The 20,839-nt window shown below is 42.1% G+C and overlaps 1 protein-coding gene across 1 annotated transcript in view; it reads left to right on the top strand.

The window, feature by feature from the left end:
• tafa5a (TAFA chemokine like family member 5a) overlaps positions 1 to 20,839 on the top strand; it is a gene marked incomplete at its 5' end in the record, with an annotated part of 197,039 nt that overhangs the window by 173,022 nt on the left and 3,178 nt on the right. Inside the window, 1 exon segment of the mRNA XM_080421528.1 lies at positions 1,442 to 1,569. Coding sequence (XP_080277654.1) covers positions 1,442 to 1,569 — 128 coding nt within the window.

Genomic DNA, 20,839 nt, shown 5'->3' with positions numbered 1-20,839 from the left:
TGGGCGGGAGTAATACCGTTGACTGACAACCCCTTCAGCCAATGATAATTTTTCCCCTTCAGCCAATCAGCAGTTCACCAGTCTAATGTGACGCAACGGGACTTTTGAGACGGCGAATGCCCAAAATGGGTTGCCTTATTCGGATACATGGGTGTCAATGCCTGCCCCTACCGGTTCTCTAAAAATTTTTTTTTAAATAGGCTTTGTCATGATTAATTGACCACATGTATGAAGTTAAACAACTAAATTCTATCCAAACGATATCTTATAAGTAAATTCCGTGCCTCAAAATAGAAGTTAGAGAGCTTTTAGAAGTAAAAAAATAGCGGAGATTATAGTGCACAAGAAAAAGATGGCTGCCGTTCGTGTTTTGGGCTCACTCGAACTCGCCACCTGATTGGCCAACGTAAGCTGTCAATCACAGAACAATGAGCGACGACGCTGATAGGCTCGGCCGTTTGGCACAGGTTTGGCATACACAGCCAATATTGCAGAATGGGCGATAAGGCCAGACTCACTCCTGGAATCAAATAGAAATGAGATTTCCGGAGGGAGGGTTTACCAGGCTACTGCAAAGTAACTAAAGTTTTCAAATAATTGTAGTGGAGTAAAAGTACAATATTTGCCTCTGAGATGTAGTGGAGTAGAAGTAAAAGTATTGACAATTGGAAATACTCCAGTAAGTACCTCAAACCTGTACTTGAGTACAGTACTTGAGTAAATGTTACTTTACACCACTGTCTGTGTATGTGCACCATGCATAATGTAATAGTTATAAACAGCAGCAGGAAGGTGTGAAATAACTTGACCCGAGCGTCCATATGTACTCGACTGATTACACCTGTGACTTTGTTGTATTTAGATTATTATTACAAAAACAAATTAAGCCCAATTTTAAGAGTCTATTTAAAAAAAAGCCAATCTACAAGCTCACAAACGTGTTGCGATGCGACGTGTTGTAAACTGTTTGATGGCAATACTTGTGTACATTTACTCACTTAAAAATGTGGATCTTTTTACTTTTAGTAAAAAAAAGGGTTCTTCTTTCGACCGGCGCATTTAACCCGTTGGTTCTTAAAGTGGGGTCCGGGGACCCCCAGGGGTTCCCCAGCAAAATGTGTTAATATTGCGTCACAATCATTTTAACCACTTTAACCATTATTCTAAACTTTTGGCTATTCAAAAATAGCAGATATTCATAGCGCGTCACTTTGTGAGCTTGTAGATCTGCTATTTTTTGTCAAATCATCCAAAAACATAATATATTTTACTCAAATCTTTGCTTCTGGAGGTCCATGACACAAAACACTTTCAGACGGGGGTCCACGGCCGCCTAGATATAATTTGGGGGTCCACGGCACGAAAACGTTTGAGAACCACTGACTTAACCACCATCTCTCTCTCTCTCTCTCTCTCTCTCTCTCTCTCTCTCTCGGTGCAGCCGGCATCGTGCGGAGAAGGCAGTGGTGTGAGATGGTGCCGTGTCTGGACGACGAGGGCTGTGACCTGTTAGTCAATAAATCCGGCTGGACCTGCACACAGCCCGGGGGGCGAGTCAAAACCACCACGGTGAGTGAGATAGCCCCTCTCTCTCTCTCTCTCTCTCTCTCTCTCTCTCTCTCTACGATATGAACATCGCTGTAAAGGAAATGTCTAAATGTTTCTAGCTCGCCCAGAAAATCCTTTTCTTCTTGTGCCGTCAAAGTCACATTTTTGGATATTAATCTGCTAAGGATCTCATTGGATCTCAGGTCTCAGGTTAGGCGTTGGGCAGTGGTTCTCAAACGTTTTAATTCACGGGTCTTCAACCTTTTCAGCCCAAGGACCCCCTAGCTGAGACAGAGATGAAGCAGGGACCCCCTCTATATTGTATACAATTGTGTTTCAGATTAAACTTTTTTTTTGGTTTACTTGGTCTGCTCTTTTTTCCCCTCTACACCTATACCTCTTTGCCAAAAATAGCAGATCTACAAGCTCACAACGCCTCGCAGCGCGAGGCGTTGTGAGCTTGTAGATCTGCTATTTTTGGCTAAAGTTCTCCTCAGAAAAAGGGATGCTAGGGTTCAAGTGGTTAAGGTAAAAAAAAAATCATATCACACAAAGATTTGGCGGACCCCCTGTAGTAACTCTGAGGACCCCCTAGGGGTCCCGGACCCCCTGTTGAAGACCCCTGTTTTAATTGCAAGGACCCCCATAACTATGAGAGTGTGGTTCCATTTTTACACTCTCAGAGTTACAGACCCGTAAGGGTCCATTTGGTTCCATGTGTACGCTCTCAGAGTTACAGACCTGTAAGGGTCCATTTGGTTCCATGTGTACACTCTCAGAGTTACAGACCTGTAAGGGTCTATTTGGAACCCCCCTCCAGGAACCGAGAGGGACGCTGCTGGACCCCACTTTGAGAACCACTTGCATATAGGGGACCCTCTGGGATGTGCACCTTTTAGGCTGTAAGACAAACATAGTGCATACACATAGCTGTGTCATTGGCAAACCCCCAACTGAAACGCTACCAGTCAGCCCGCTGGTTTTGAGTTTTGATTTATGGGATGGCAGATGTGTTTTGTCACTGTCAAACCCATCCCTGGCAGCCCCTCGAACGAGGATTGATGGGACGTCGCCGATAAACACGAGTAACGCGTGTAGCTGTTGGTCGTTCTGAAGCGAAGCAGATGTGATTTTTCAGATTTTATATCAAACAAGATATCGTCTCATGTCGGGGTGGAAAAACCTCCAAAGTCCAAAACCAGCAACGATATGTTCGGCAGTGTTGATTTTGTCGACTAAATCTATGACGACAAGTGTTCGTCGACTACCTTTTTTCAATGACGAATACTAGATAAAAACTAAATAAAAACTAACCTATGATGACTGAAACTAAGACTAAATGTACTGACAATTTCGTCAACAAATAAAAACTAGGCTAAAATGAGATCCAGTAGAACTAAAAGACAAGTTATTTTATGTTTGGTGTTGGGTGTTTTGCTCTGAAAATAGCAGATCTACAAGCTCACAACGGGTCGCACTGCGACGCATTGTGAGCTTGTAGATCTGCTATTTTCAGCATGCAACCAAGTGTAAAATCAGCCATTATGACGCCATCAAGGCACCACCAACATACATTTTAGTCGACTAAATCAACTGTAGTTTTAGTCGACTAAAATCTTATGATATTTAGTCGACTAAAACTAGACTAACAGTAAAAAAATGCAGATGACTAAAACTAAATGGAATTTCGTTCAAAAGACTAAAACTAAATCAGAATTTGCTGTCAAAATCAACACTGATTTTCGGTGAGACAGAGACAACAACACAACCAGGTGCTCACAGCAGAAACAAGTGGTTAAATGTAGTATTAAGTATAACAGGTGCTCACAGCAGAAACAGGTGGTTAAATGTAGTATTAAGTATAACAGGTGCTCACAGCAGAAACAAGTGGTTAAATGTAGTTAAAAGTATAACAGGTGCTCCAGGATAAATCGGTATAAAACGTGATCCGGGCACTCAATGGTAAAAAGGAGGAAAAAGCCTTTATTGAAAGATGTTTGGTCTTCATCAGGCCATCGTCTTCATCAGGCTTTATTGGTTTTAACCCATTAAATCCGGGAACGCATCTGTGTAATTTTAGATTTATTTCGCTATTCAAAAATAGCAGATCTACAAGCTTGTTATTATTTTTAAATCATGATTTTTTTTTGCAAATCTTTGAATATATATATATATATATATTTTTTTTTTTTTAAAGCGAACATTTGTAACTCAAGTCTTTGCTTCTGGGGGTCCTTGGAACTACATATTTTCAATTGGGGGTCCGCCTCCAAATACATATAATTTTGGGGGTCTGTGACATGAGAAAGTTTATCCATCTCTAATACTGATTGTGTACAAACGCAGACCCTAAGTGTTTATTGTCCCTAGACTATGTATAGTCCATCCATATACAATTCATTTTCACACACATTTTTAGAGATTATTTCTTTCTTTACTCACTTATTTCATTTTTATTTCATGACTCTGATTGGCGGACTGAGATTACCTGCTTGCATTGTGGAGTGTCTTTTCTCAACGTTAGGTTTAATGTGATAATCATTAACATTTCTCAACACGAAAACATAGAACTGCCGTGATCAGGCCTGGAATTTCATCATTTTCGGGCAGAGCACGTGAGCGGAGCGGAGCAGAGCGGGTGGAAATGCCGCTCGGCGCTCCAGGGGGCTGGTTTCACGCTCGCTATTCGCTCACGTTGACTCCCCCCGCGCTCCGCTCCCCATCGCTCACGTTGATTTGCGCACCTCTCGCTATCTGAGTCTGTGCGTCCGGGCATGCTCAAACATTCGGTGCGCGGCTTGTAGCGGCAGGCGGTCCTCGCTCTGAGTAGCGCTCCAACCTTTTTATAAACCAGCTCCGCGCTCACGTCAGAATCGCGTCGCTCCGCTCCGCTCACATGCTCTGTTTTCGGGGCAAGGCCACTTTGCCTTTGTTGTTATCAATTGTTTTTGATTGGTCCTCGACATATATGCAAGACACATATACTTCATGATGCAAGACACATATACTTCATGATGCAAGACACATATACTTCATGATGCAAGACACATATACTTCATGATGCAAGACACATATACTTCATGATGCAAGACACATATACTTCATGATGCAAGACACATATACTTCATGATGCAAGACACATATACTTCATGATGCAAGACACATACTTCATGATGCAAGACACTATACTTCATGATGCAAGACACATATACTTCATGATGCAAGACACATATACTTCATGATGCAAGACACATATACTTCATGATGCAAGACACATATACTTCATGATGCAAGACACATATACTTCATGATGCAAGACACTATACTTCATGATGCAAGACACATATACTTCATGATGCAAGACACATATACTTCATGATGCAAGACACTATACTTCATGATGCAAGACACATATACTTCATGATGCAAGACACATATACTTCATGATGCAAGACACATATACTTCATGATGCAAGACACATATACTTCATGATGCAAGACACATATACTTCATGATGCAAGACACATATACTTCATGATGCAAGACACATATACTTCATGATGCAAGACACTATACTTCATGATGCAAGACACATATACTTCATGATGCAAGACACATATACTTCATGATGCAAGACACATATACTTCATGATGCAAGACACTATACTTCATGATGCAAGACACTATACTTCATGATGCAAGACACTATACTTCATGATGCAAGACACATATACTTCATGATGCAAGACACTATACTTCATGATGCAAGACACTATACTTCGGCCATTTGAAAATAGCAGATCTACAAGCTCACAACGCGTCGCACCGCGACGCGTTGTGAGCTTGTAGATCTGCTATTTTCTAAAGATTTTTTATATATTTTAGACATTTGAAAACTAAAGCATATTGAGTACTTTTAGTATATATTGATGCCAATACTTTTGTAGGTCTTTTGGGGGTCCAGAAAGTAGGATACAAGCCAATGAATCAGTTTGCAGAACATTACAATGCCAACAGAGTCTGAAAGGTGAAGGCCGGAGTTCTTAGGTGGTATAGAAGGCGGATTTGGTTGATTACTTCCTCATCGCCGGGAATTAGCTTGAATTAGCACTGTTCTCAACGCTGACAATGTCAACAGATGGGGAGTCAAGGACGCACGCCGCCCGCCCGCCTGCCTGCTCGCCCGCCTGCTCGCCCACCCTCGCTCTTTTTTTCTTTTTTCTTCCTCTGCCCTCCTCTTCCTCTGCCCTCCTCTTCCTCTCCCTTGAAGACCCTTGAATGCCGCCCGCCTCGCGCAGTTGATGCCAATTAGAGGTGTTTTATTATTTTATTTCATGTTACACAACAAGCATCACACACAAACACACACACACACACACACACACACACACACACACACACACACACACACACACACACACACACACACACACACACACACACACACACACACACACACACACACACACAGCAGTGGGGACATACTGTATATTAGGGCGGTAGGGCATTATTAATGCAGCTGTCATTATTTAGTCATCGGCTTACTAACTTGTTTACTTCATGATGCAAGACACACACACACACACACACACACACACACACACACACACACACACACACACACACACACACGTATGGTACAGTATGCTGTAGTAGGTATGTGTGCTTATATAATATATACAGTGCATGCGTGCGTGCATGCGTGTGTTTGTGTGTGTGTGTGTGTGCGTGCGTGCGTCTTGAACCGCGACATCTCGCGGCATCACGGTTCGGAGCTGAACACACACCTATATTCCGCGGCGACCGAAGTTGACAGCCATTACATGTTCCACACCCACGATGCAATTTGTTATCTTTGTCAGGCAGATAGCCCCGCACGCATGTACAGGTGACACTGAGGTTGGGCTCCATTTGTTATTCAATTTCTGTGTGACAGATAGAAGCAGTAATCTTGGCCAGGTGGGTGGGGTTACGGTTGACTGTGTGTGTGTGTGTGTGTGTGTGTGTGTGTGTGTGTGTGTGTGTGTGTGTGTGTGTGTGTGTGTGTGTGTGTGTGTGTGTGTGTGTGTGTGTGTGTGTGTGTGTGTGTGTGTGTGTGTGTGTGTGTGTGTGTGTGCGTGCGTGCGTGTGTGTGTGTGTGTGCTTTGTGAGCATAATATGACAGGGTCCTGTTCAAGTACAGCATACATGGGCAACTGGCGGCCCGGGGGGTCCCACCTTCACTTAATGCGGCCCGCAGGTATAATAGAAATATTAATAACAATAATATTCCATTCGGATGAAGTTTTAGATCATTTATTAGGAAGATTTCAGCAGAGCAAACAGCATACAGAAGCAGGGATCCTGGCCTGCTCAAGCAGCCCCTTGGGGCACAAGCCTCCTGAACCTCATCTAACACAGTTCTTTATTGTCCACATTGTACCAAAGATGCTATTCTAAATAGCCATATAAGGTATGTACTAAAGATAAGAGAGACGCAAACATAGCTACGCAAATACACATAGCTGACACAGTGAGAATGTCATGGGGGAAACAGGTCAGCTGTTGGATTGACAGCTGTAGCTGAGTTGGAATTAGGACATTTATGTGAAACCTTGCTTCAATGAGATAACCACCAAATACACAATATATACAGGTTGGCATTCTAAAATATCCATTACACAGGTTAATATCAGAATAGTGATATATTATTGATTTCAGCTGTTACAATTCCAAACATGCAAACATGACCCGCTTTAATTACTTCAGTCTATATTAGTAGCTTAACACATCCACCGCCAGAGGTTAATCTCATAATGTACTCACCAGTGCCAAGGTGTTTTTGTTGTTTTTTTGTTTTTTTCATGTCGCCATAGATCTTGTTAAAATCCTTAAGATTGAGCCGTGAACGGTCTGTTTACATCCGCGAGATCTCCCTGTATCTCCCAGTGAAAACCACGTGTCAAACGGGGCATCCATGTTTGAGTTAGAGCGGATTACGTTAAACAGTGAAATGCGAGGAGAAAAAACTACAGGAAGAGAATTGAGTTTCAGTTTCGTCTGTAGAATGGGAGCGGGCGTGATCGTCGAAACCGGATCCCAAATAATTCTATTTCCTGTCATCAAACCGGAAACGGAAGTGGATCAAAAAAATTCCGAAAGTGCACCCGGACCGCGCATGCGCGAAAAGACCGCAGCCCGTAGGACTACGGGCTCGGCGCTTAACCGTTGGATTTAACGGCCCGTAGAACTACGGGCCCGGCGGTAAAGGTGTTAATGACTAGTATTACAATTCTATTGTCTTTTTTTATGTCCAACGTATTTGTATTTAAGTTCATAAAGTTAACATAAGTATAACTAAATGCATTTGAAATGAAATACAAATGTTACTTTTCAGGATTCCAATGTATGTCACTTACTCCATTATTTTAGGTGATGGTTTATTAGTTCAGTTAATTTTTGTTTTTGTTTTTTAAGGCTCAGTTTTACTTTTATTAGTTTTAGTGTTAGTTTTAGTTTCTTATTGTAATATGGGGTAGTCAGGGGCGAGAAAAACAGGGAAAATAGCCGATCTACATGCTCACAACGCGTCACAAGCTGGTAGATTGGCTATTTTCAAAACACATTTTTTAAGACAAATATTGGACTATGAAGACCAACACTAGGACGTGGCATTAGTTCTCTATGATTTTAGTTAATTTTAGTTAGTTTTGTAAATAGCCCTACACAATATAGTTTCAGTTAGTTGTCTTACAAAGGCTAGTTTTCATTTGTATCGCCACTGACTAAAACATGTTTGTAGAATCGGCCAACATAACCTTATACGGATATGGTTATTAATGTGAGACTACACTGCTTAGTTCCAACATGTGGACCTACAGTCTACGTCAGTGGTGTATAGTAACTAAGTAAATTTACTCAAGTACTGAAGTACAATTTTGAGGTATTTTTTCACTTTACCAGAGTATGTCCAATTGTCTATACTTTTGCTTCTACTCCATTACATCTCAGAGGCAAATATTGTACTTTTACTCCACTACAATTATTTGAAAACCTTAGTTACTAGTTACTTTGTAGATACATTATTACATTATAAAACATATATTAACCACTTTAGCCCTATTTTATAAACAGGCTATTTGAAAATAGCAGATCTACAAGCTCACAACGCGTCGCACCGCTTTTCCTTTTGGTACATTTTGATACCAATACTTTTGTACTTTTACTCAAGTAAATTTTGAATTCTTAACTTTTACTTGTAACAGAGTACTTCTACATTGCAGTGTTGATACTTTTACTTAAGTAAAACATTTGAGTACTTTTTCCACCACTGCTATACGTGCCCCTGCTTAAGGCTTAGGCCCCGCGTGTAACACTGCAGGTTTAGGACGTCAGTTAGCAAGGTTCCCCTCACAGCCTCTTGCCCGACACCATGTAGTTGCTTCACTGGTCAGCTAGACACACTGACACAGTGACAGCTAGTTGAATGGCAGGACAGCTGTGTGTGTGTGTGTGTGTGTGTGTGTGTGTGTGTGTGTGTGTGTGTGTGTGTGTGTGTGTGTGTGTGTGTGTGTGTGTGTGTGTGTGTGTGTGTGTGTGTGTGTGTGTGTGTGTGTGTGTGTGTGCGCGCGCGCGTGCTGTAAAACAATTGCTTTGTTATTTGGCAGCTTAGGGTATGGCATAAGGACTCCACATTGTTGGACAGGCTAAAAAAAGGGCAAAACAATTAATGAAATATCAGTCTCTTTATATGGAAAAGACGTTATCACCTATATCCATAACTGTATGGTAGTTTGCTTGTGTAGCGTATATAGTCAACAGATCATGCATTTTGTTTTACTCTAACATATTGGAGTTCGACATGATATATGTCTTAAACTGAAAATCAGAATAAAGAAATTAAAATGTGAAAAGTGTGTGTGTGTGTGTGTGTGTGTGTGTGTGTGTGTGTGTGTGTGTGTGTGTGTGTGTGTGTGTGTGTGTGTGTGTGTGTGTGTGTGTGTGTGTGTGTGTGTGTGTGTGTGTGTGTGTGTGCGTGCGTGCGTGCGTGCGTGCGTGCGTGCGTGCGTGCGTGCGTTAACTTTTTTAACAAAACTAAAGTTAACTTGTATATATTTTGTGAGTGGCAAATGTTTCACAACACCCACTCCATGAATTTCGCCCCCGAAAGCCTTTTCTATTATATGTTCTATTGAAAAGGTGGCTCGGTGAGCCTTTCCCGCGAAAATGACGTCATCCGGCCGGAAAGCGGAAACGGAAATGCACCGGTTTCCTGTTTGGCCAGGAAATATACCGCACCGGTTTCCTGTTTGGCCAGGAACTACCGTGCTAATAACAAAAAGGAATCTCACGCTGTTTTTTTCTAGAAATTGTAGGATTTGAAGATCGAAAAACAACAGAAAAATTAAACACAGCTCACGGTAACTAAAGCTCCACTGGCTAAGAGAAACGATCCACAGATAGTATAAAACAATTAAAAGAACGCTTTTGGAAACGCTTCCGTCTTCCGGTGAAAACAAATGGAATTCTGGGTAACGCAGGAAAAACGAGCGGCCTGCAGTGACGGTAATGACCAGCAGAGGCTGCTAAAAATCGTTATTTGTGGACCTGCATTGTATTACTTTAAACTTTAAAACCCTCAAAAATTAGTTGTCATTGTGATAGTAAGTAGACAGACAGACAGACAGACAGACAGACAGACAGACAGACACAAGCTCACAACACATCGCGTTGCAACGCATTGTGGGCTCGTCGATATTTCACAATAGGGGTCCGCGGGCGGCCAGAGGTAATGGCTGGTTGCTGGTCCTTGGCATGGACACATAGTGGGATCCTTGCACAAAACATTTTCAGATGGGAGGTCCGTGGCCAAATACATTTCATTTTCCCACGAAAAGGTTTGAGAACTATTGATTTAGAAAGCTTTTTGTAGAATCGGCCACTAATGGGTAAATTTCAAAAGTCCCTCGTCCACACTCCTTCAGTCCTGCACTTTCTCCCTTTTGTCTCGTGTTTTCTCCAGTGGTGGAAAGTAACTAAGTACATTTACTTAAGTGCTGTACTCAAGTAAAGTTTTGAGATATTTGTACTTTACTTGAGTATTTCCAATTTCCAGTACTTTCACTTCTACTCCACTACATCTCAGAGGAAAATATTGTACTTTTACTCCACTACAATTGTTTGAAAACTTTAGTTACTAGTTACTTTTCAGATATAAATTATGATATTATGAAACATACATTAACCACTTTAGTCTTAGTAGTCTTTTAGTAGATAGCCGATCTACAAGCTGCGATGCGACACGTTGTGAGCTTATAGATTGGCAATTTTTTTGTTTGTACTTTTACTTTTGGTACTTTATGTACATTTTGATGCCAATACTTTTGTACTTTTACTCAAGTAAATGTTGAAGTCTGGACTTTTACTTGTAACTGAGTATTTCTATATTGCAGTATTGGTACTTTTACTTAACACATTGTGTGCCAGAGGTTTATTAAAATAGGGTACATCTAGTGCCAGCATATCTTCCATCCACTTACGTTGATATGTTGCGTGCTGTAGAAGCCCCGACAAGGACGCGCATGTAAACAAAGCCTGCGTGCGAGACGGCGGAGGGTCCCGACTAACGCCTGGAACAATAATATTTCTAACGTGATCCTCCATTGCAGAGTGATCGCCGATCGAAAACGGCTCGTTTCCACCACGTTAAAAAGAAATGGAGATATTAAGCTTTTAGTCAAGGAGTTAACATTGGAGCAGCCGACCGGAAGGATTTTTGACATGGATCCACATCCGGCCTCTCCTTCTTAGAGACTCCTTGGATGATCCCAAAGTTTTGTTTGCCCCACGTGGGAAAAATATATATTAAAAAAAATGGGCCAAAAACGGTCCGGACCGTTTATGGCCCATAACGCATAGCTTCTCAAAAACGGTCCGGACCGTTTTTGGCACACAATGTGTTAAGTACAGAATTTGGGTACTTTTTCCACCACTGGTTCTCTTCCTCCTTTGCCCTCCATCCCCCGACCCCACCCCAAGCCCTTTCTCCCTCCACCCCTGCAGTCCTATCCATCACCGTGTGACCCTGATGTGACGTGTACGTCTTGTACATGTTGTCTCCTGTCAATAACAACACTTATACAGTATATAGATTCCTTTTCTCTCGCTTCTCTTCTCCAAGGCCGGCCACATAACAACCGTCTGTCCAGGTTCAACTTTATTGTCATCAATTCAATACCAATTACAAAGCAAAAGGCATGTGTGATTCATTGTGCGCTAAAACAACAACACAGCAGCTAGAGTCTCAAGCATCTCTGTGTCATTTTATGTTTTGCATTAGCTATTAACCCTTTAAGACCTGAAGCCGATTCTACATCCCAACAGTATTCTGAAAAAACGTAATGTTTCTATATCAAGTAGTGCTCAAAGTAGTGCTCGAGTATGTGCTGCCTTTGCTCCTCTGATGACGATGGGATCCTGCATAAAAGGGCTTATCGCTGTCTCTCTCTCTCCCTCCCTCCCCATAGAAGGGCTGTTGACGCCCCTCCACCGTTTTAAGATTGGCATGTGAAATGGCGAAAAGGAGCCATCTTCTACCTTCCTGGTGTGCCCGTGGGGGGGCGGGGGTGGGGTTGGACGGGTGGGGGGGCGGGGGTGGGGTTGGACGGGTGGGTTGGCTGCTGTGCAATTACCTCAGTTTATCTGACTTCTCTCGTGACAGGATGATCGGATGAACAGTTCAGAGGATAGAGAGGAGTGCAGGAGAGTGTGGTATACGCAGTCGAGTATGAGAGTGACAGAGCGAGTATAAGACAAAGAGGAGAGAGAGAAAGAAAAGATAGACTTGAGCTTGTCAGACGCATCCTATAAAGGCTGTTGAAGTCACTTTGAAATTGGTACGTGTGTCAAAGTGCCGAGTGTCGTCGACGCTGCTTTTTTTCAGAGCTATGCTTAATGTATATATATAGCTGTACGCTGCAGGTGTTGCGCAACCAAATGAGCTGATACGAGGCTCACAGTGGGTTGCAATGTGACGAGGCGTGAGCTTGTAGATCGGCTGTGTTTGCTGCACGACACCTGCGGGGCAGTCAAGTATAAATCAGGCTCTTTAGGTTTTGCGGGAGAAACTCTAAAGGAGCTCTTGTTTTTAGCTCTCTCCTTGTGTCAAGGAGAGAGCTGTCAGAAGTGACTGCAGAGAAGAAGTCCGTAACGTTGTTTGTTTGAGCGTTCGGTGTAGTGATCTGAGCCCCTGAGTCTCTCTGAAACCCCCCTTTTTTATGTTTCTTTATTCAAGGAGAAGTACAGAGAAGTACAGAGTTTCTGTTAGTGTCACTCCTTGTTTGTTTTGTTTTTTCCACATCACAAACATAGAAAAGACAGGACATACACATCCCCTCCCATTTTGGTCCCATTATGCAGAGTGGCCAAGAGTGATCAGTTTGATCACTTGTGGATCAATTGCCCAACCCTCCCTCCCTTTCTCCCACCCTCCCTTGGGTCCTAGGCAGTTTGATTGATTGATTGAATATTTTATTAGGCAAAACATTTAAAACAGCACAATTACATTTAAAATACTTTGTCTAACAGGTCCGTTCATAAAAGTCCTTGCGGACTTGTTTCCAATGAGGGCCTTGGTATTCAATTCATAGACATATATACTGCCCTGCCAAGGCAGAGTGCAGTAACTACGAAAACAAAAATCACTGAAAAATGGGTTTAAAAGTGATTCAACTGGTCAGCCAAATGAGATATCGGCCTATAAGTGATATTACACTAATTGTACATCTGTTCTTGAGGTAATTGTTTATCCCCCAACATCACAAAGGCTAATTTGGCCTTTGGGATACCCAAATAAGTCAGTGTGTCCAAAAACGTAGTTACTGCTCTTTGGCTTGGCAGGGCAGTATAGTGGCACCACAGTTCGAATATAAAAATAAATAACACTATGTACAACAAAAAAAAAAAAAGGGGGGAAAAAGATATGTACAAGAACAGGGGGGGGGGGGGGGGGGGGTCGGCTGTCTAATGGGAAAATGGTACTACCTCCTCTTTTGGCCTCCTGAAAGGTGATTTTTTTTTAAGGCCCTTTTAAATGAGCCAGCGAACTGCATTTTTTGAGGGATGGGGTTAGACCAATCCTGGGTGGCAGTGCTGTAGAAGGAGAATTTGCCCATTGTTTTATGGGTGGGTGGTACCAAACTGTTGTTAACGCTCCCTCTGGTATTGTGACTGTGGGTGTCGCTAACCTGTGGTGGAAAGTACATTTACTTAAGTGCTGTACTCAAGTAAAGGTTTGAGGTATTTGTACTTTACTTGAGTATTTCCAATTTCCAGTACTTTGACTCCTACTCCACTACATCTCAGAGGAAAATATTGTACTTTTACTCCACTACAATTATTTGAAAACTTTAGTTACTAGCTACTTTTCAGATATAAATTATGATATTATGAAACATACATGAACCACTTTAGCACTATTTTATACCTAGGCTATTTGAAAATAGCCGATCTACAAGCTCACAACACGTTGCATCACGACACACGTTGTGAGCTTATATATCTGCTATTTTCAAATATTTTTGTACTTTTACTTTTGGTACTTTATGTACATTTTGATGCCAATACTTTTGTACTTTTACTCAAGTCAATGTTGAAGTCTGGACTTTTACTTGTAACAGAGTATTTCTGTATTGCAGTATTGGTACTCCACCACTGGTCCTAGGGGAGGTAAAACATTACTATACCCTTCCTGTAGAAGAAAAGATTAATACAAAAATAACCAAAGTAATTTAAGTTCAATCCAAGAAAAGGAAGGGCTGTAGAGAAAAATAAAGAAAAAATAGCAAATAAAAAATGGTAAACAGATAATATAATGGAAAACATAGCATACATGTAGAAATAAAAAATGGAGAAAAAACAAAAATAAACAATACAATAATAAATTAATATATTCCCATAACTCTCCTTGGGACATTGAAATGATGAGATGTAAGGTAGTGACATTTCATCGCTCTTAAGTGTTCTTATTGAAATATGATATAAATGGTTGCCACCTAGCATAACATTTATCAACTGAGCCTCTGATTTGTACATTTTGCTTTTTCAAGTTTAAGGAAGAACATCATGTCCACCAGCCAGTTCTCTGAGCCTCTCTGTCCTGTCACATTTCACTCATTTTTTTCTGGGTCTTTGCAAACTGCAGGATCCTTAACATCAATTGAAGTCTTAATTGTGTATTTCTGAGCTCTCAGAGCTCAATTGGAATCGGATTTTGGAGTGCAGGCTGATTTGAATGAGCGTATAGCGTCCACTGGAGTGTTTGACTAGAGCGTTTCCAATTCTCTGAGTTACATGTGTTTGTGCGCGCACACACACACACACGCACATGCACGCACGCACGCACGCACGCACGCACGCACGCACGTACGCACGCACGCGCACACACACACACACACGCATGCACGCACGCGAGCACACGCACACAAAACGGTGTATAGAGAGTAGACACTTAAGTCTGTGGGTCTTAAACCATGTCATCCATTAGGTTGAGACTGATTGGGCCATTTAAGGCTGTGAGCGGACTGGCTGCCATACTGTAGGTGTTCATCCAGACAGAGAACCACTGTGGCGACTGTAATCAAGACCTTTTTCTCTGTGCGGCAAAGCCAACATTTGTAAAGTATTTTTGTTCCATGGAGAGGAGAGGAGAGGAGAGGAGAGGAGAGGAGAGGAGAGGAGAGGAGAGGAGTGGAGAGGAGAGGAGAGGAGAGGAGAGGAGAGGAAAGGACCAAATGTATAAGTATTTGGCCACGGACCCCATCTCAAGATTTGTGCCAGGGACCCCCATACCAGATTTTTTAAATATGTTTTATTGCACAGCTCTACAAGCTCACAGCTTGTAGAGCTTGCAGATTGTCTATTTTCAAATAGTTCAAATGGTTTAAATGATGTTAATGCTGCAACTGGGGACTCCCAGGAACCTCCTCAAGGACGCCTGGGGGGACCCTGGACCCCTCTTTAAGAACCACCGTTTTAGAAAACATGAGAAGGGACAGACAGGATGGTATAGGTAGGAGGGGGGTCTAGCTCTAGTCTAGCTGTAATGCTTTCCATTATGCGTTTTATCCTCTCCCTCCATTGCTGGATAGTCGGTGGCTTTACATTTCTCCAAGACACACAGTAATCATTTGTTTTACGATCAACAGCAACGCCCCAAAGCAGATATATCTGGTTCTTGGTTCCTACAGTATTCCCCTCGGGATCTCACCAAGTATAAAGAACGCCGGCCCAAAAGGAATGTCAACTCCCATACTTAGTTTAATCTCCCCTTGAATATCCCTACAACATGTATGTGTTTTGGGACAATCCCAAAACATGTGGATATGGTCAAAAGCAGGTGCTTTTGAAGAACAAAGTGTTGACACATTGTAGTTGAGTAATATTTCACCAGGATTGATCTATAGTTTGAAACAAGCACGGGGGTTGAGTACTTTGCGTGCGTGACATGGGAAAGCAGACACTCTTACTACATAGTGTACATGTAGCTCTGGCCCATAGCATTAGAAGGAGTTCTCCTTAACGCTATGGGACTTTCGATCCTTTCCCCTCACACCGCGGTAGCGCAGGCTGCGCAGAAAAATAAAACATTACAAGCCTAATCAACTTAGTGGGAACACTCTGAGCCCCCCCACCTCAGGTCTAAAATACACTTTTTGGCCATAAAATAAAATATTTCACCGGAAGGATCACAAGTTTTTGGTTACTTCGCCGCGCCCTCTACAGATCTGGTCAATAGAATTTTTTCTATTGTGAAATATTTTATTTTCTGGCCAAAAAGTATATTTTAGACGTGAGTTGGGGGTCTCCCACTTAGTAGAGTAGGCTTTCAACTCCATAAAACCGTCTTTGTTTTGGTGAGTAGTGAAAGTGTATTTTGATTTTTTTTACTACAGCCGAGAGGCTGCGCAGCCTGTGGTGCGTGTGCAAAGGCTCGAAAGGAGAACTCCTTCTAACGCTATGGACCAGAGCTACAGTACATGCAGATACATAACGAGCAGGAGACAAGATAATGTAAGAGTGGCGTAGAGTTCAGTCCTTTGAAGATATTCGGGCGCTGCTCTTGTGGCGACCAGCAGCAGGTTTTAGTCAAGGAGTGTCTGTGCTCGTTTTAACTGTTTATTATGTTTGTCTGGTCAGAACAGGCCTAGAGTTTTTGAGTACTTATTAAGTCCTACTTGTAGCTCAGGAGGCTGAAAGATGGAGTTTCTAAGAGTACTACTTTTGATGCTTTTAATGGTTTTTGCATGGAGTCACCAACACTCACAAACATTTCAGTACTCGCGGGAGTTTCTCCTAAATCTACAGTGGAATCGTCAGAGCCTCGACGCGACACTTTCCTCACAGACTTCCAATTTCAATCCAGAAATAGTCGGAGATTCTGTGAATGTAGGAGATGGCTTCAAGAAATCGGCATACATCAGGAAAAGAGGAAAGAAGGGTGGCGTGCATCAACGTTTAAGGAAACAGACGCAAAACAACCGCGTCCCACTACCCTCCATAATCCTGGCCAACGTCCAATCTTTAAGGAACAAAATGGATGAATTACATGGGAATATCAGTCATCTACGCGAATACAGGGATGTATTCTTTTATCTCCCAAGGGAATTTCCCCAAGTGTTTATCACCGTTGTTTACATTCATCCAAAAGCCAACGCGGACATTGCAGCGAACACCGTCTTCAGAGTGACACAGTCATTGCAATCTATCTCCCCTGACGCGCCCAACATAATTCTGGGAGATTTTAATCATTGCAACTTGAAAAAAACTTTAAACAGTTTTTATCAATATGTCAACTGTCACACACGGCGCAACAAGACTCTGGATCTATGCTATGGCTCCATTAAAGGAGCATACAAATCAGAGGCGGGCCCTGCTCTCGGATCTTCTGATCATAACATTGTACACCTTCTACCCGTTTACAAGACTGTGCTAAGGAGGGAGAAGGTGCGGAAAAGACAGGTGAAGATCTGGAATGAGGATTCCTCTCTTGCCCTGCAGGGGTGCTTTGACTGCACAGATTGGTCTGTGTTTACAGAATCATCTGATAACATTGATGAAATTACAGACGCTGTGTGCAGCTATATAACATTCTGTGAAAACAATGTCATTCCCACTAAGACTGTTAAGGTTTTTCCTAACAACAAACCCTGGGCATCATCAGCCCTAAAAAGCTTAATCCACAACAGGAAAAATGCCTTCAATGAGGGTGATCTACCCAAGGTCAGGGAACTAAACAGGGAGATCAAGTCTGAAATTAAAAAAGCTAAACTTAGGTACAAAAACAAAATCGAAGCTGAGCTAAGCAGTAATAACCTCAGGGAAGCATGGAACGGCATGAAATCTATGACAGGGTCAGATGATAAAGGCCATAAGCACATCTCCTTGCCTGGGTTTAACTCAGATGTACAGCTGGCCAATGAGCTAAATAAGTTTTACCTAAGATTTGAGAATCAGGATTTTGTTGATAAAATTACTGAATTAAAGAATGAGACTAGAGCTCCTCCAGCCCTAGTTATTGACAAAAAAAGTGTGGAAAAACACCTCAGACACACTAAGTCAAAAAGTCCAGGGCCGGACAACATATGTGGCAAGGTTCTCTCAACTTGTGCTGAACAACTCTGCAGCATTTTTCATTTTATTTTTAATTTATCTCTTCAACAACAGCGGGTCCCTAAGTTATGGAAACAGTCCACAATTGTTCCAGTTGCCAAAATTAGGACCCCAAAGTCATTAAATGACTTCAGGCCTGTTGCTTTGACTTCATTAGTAATGAAATGTTTGGAAAAGCTAGTCAAAGATAACATCCTAAAGCAGGTGGAGAAATCTCTAGATCCCCTGCAGTTTGCATACAGGTCTGGTAGAGGTGTAGATGATGCCACTATCACCCTACTGCATTTCTTGTACCGCCACCTTGAGGGGAAAAAAACACAGGCCAGACTGTTGTTTGTCGATTTTTCCTCTGCCTTTAACACGATCCAGCCACATCTTCTAGCCCAGAAGCTAATTAGTTATTTTAATCTGGATCTTAACCTTGTTGGCTGGATCATAGACTTCTTAACTGTTAGGTCTCAGTGCGTGAGGGTAAATGAGGTCCTGTCTTCTCTGTTGCTCTCCTCCACTGGTTCTCCCCAAGGCTGTTGTCTCTCCTCACTACTGTATATTTTGTATACCAACGACTGCTGTAGCAATCACCCTAACAGGTATATTGTCAAATTTGCTGATGATTCTGTGATTGTTAGCCTTCTTGATGATAATGAGGTACAGCATGGGCCAGTTGTCAATGACTTCATATTGTGGTGTGACAAGTCATTCTTACAGTTAAATTTGACCAAAACAAAAGACATGATCATCAGCTTTAGAAGGACTCCTCCCAGTCCTGCTCCTACAATCATTAAGGGCACAGAAATAGAGGTTGTAGAGAGCTATAAATACTTGGGTGTCATTCTTGACAACAAACTCTCTTTCAACACTCATGTTGCCTCTACATCTAAAAAAGTCCAGCAGCGTCTTTTTTTTCTGAGGAAAATGCGTTCTTTTAATGTCTCATCTGTGATGATGACTCTTTTCTATAGAAGTTTTATTGAATCTGTTCTCATGTTTTGTATGGTTTCCTGGTACGGTAATCTGACCCTGGCAAACAAGAACAGGCTCAGCAGCCTCGTCAAAGTGGCCAGCAAGATTTCTGGGAGAACCCAAGCCCAACTCACAGAACTGTACAAGAGGCAGATGCTTAAGAGAGCCTCCTCCCTCCTGGAGGTATCGGATCACCCACTTCGATCTGAGTTTGAACTGTTGCCCTCAGGTCGTCGGCTGAGGGTGCCCACCACAAAGAACAATCGGTTCAAACTATCCTTTGTCCCGGCTGCTATTAAACTGCTGAACAGCAGATAGCACTTTTTTTTTTTTAATTCTTGCCTCTTTGTGCATAATAACCATTAATGTACTTATACTGACTTTGCTACTTTGGATGTCATGAATTCTCTGTCTATAGTGCCCTGTTCTTAGATCTTATTTTTGTATTGAATGTTGTTGTTATGTGTATTTCTTACTATGATCTGGCTGCAAACCAATTTCCCGCAAGGGACAATAAAGCTAACCTTGAACCTTGAACCCTTTTGCTCCAACGGGCATTGTGTTGTCGACGTGCCCCTGAGCAAGACACAGAAGCCCTAACTGCTCCTTGATGAGCAGGTCGGTGCCTCGCATGGCTGCCTGTACACCAGTGATGTGTGAATGTGTGTGTAAATGTAATGCGTACATTGTAACGCACTTAGGAGAAAAGGTCCTGCATAAATGAAGGCCATTTTCCTTGTTCTCTACATGCTCACTCATCCCGCTGTATCAAACAAGGTTTATCTCCAAGAAACAAGAGGCTAAAAGCCCCAGTAGCTAAGAGGCTGTGTTTCTCCTTACCAGTTTCTGGGAAAAGTACTCAAATGTTTTACTTAAGTAAACGTATCAATACTGCAATGTAGAAGTACTCTGTTACAAGAAAAAGACTGAAAATAAAAAAGTATGTGAGTGAAAGTACCAAAAGTATTGGTATCAAAATGTACTTAAAGTACCAAAAGTAATAGTACTAACATTTTGAAAATAGCAGATCTACAAGCTCACAACGCGTCGCGATGTGACGCGTTGTGAGCTTGTAGATCGGCTATTTTCAAATAAAATCTTTCAGCGAAATTATAATAAGCAGATCTGGCAACCCTGATCAGTGCGTGCAGAACAGCTGGGGCACTGCGCCACAGCAGCAGGAAAAACAACAATGGCAATAGCAATAGAAGTCCTCAAAGTTATTCAATTTGCTTTTAAAAACTTCAATTCTGACGGAACCAGAAGAACAGCTCAATGCACGATATGCAAGGCTTTGTCTAATGTTTACATGAGCACTTTGTTCACCTGCTCTAACTGTGTTTACAAAACAATACACTTGAAAACTACTCAGAAAGGCAGTGCCAGTTTGAGCCTGCCAGCCTGGTGCAAAACGTTGAAAATTGAACAAGTTTGTATCAAACATGCCATTTCTTTAGTGTAATTTAGCCTTTCCCTAGTTCTAACTAAATGATCAGACATGTAATGTTCTAATGGATAAATGAACAGCTTTATGCTGGTTTAATTCTTGACTTTAAGATACGGTTACTCTCTTAGAGATATAAACCTGAGTACTTTGTGGGTGGGCTGGGGAACAATATAGTGAGGGACTTGACACAACCTTGTGACTCGACTTGACAACCTTGTGACTCGACTTGTGAC

The sequence above is a fragment of the Gymnoscopelus braueri genome (assembly GCF_963280865.1).
Source record: "Gymnoscopelus braueri genome assembly, chromosome: 23".
NCBI lineage: Eukaryota > Metazoa > Chordata > Actinopteri > Myctophiformes > Myctophidae > Gymnoscopelus > Gymnoscopelus braueri.
This window is presented reverse-complemented; position numbering and strand designations above follow the sequence as displayed.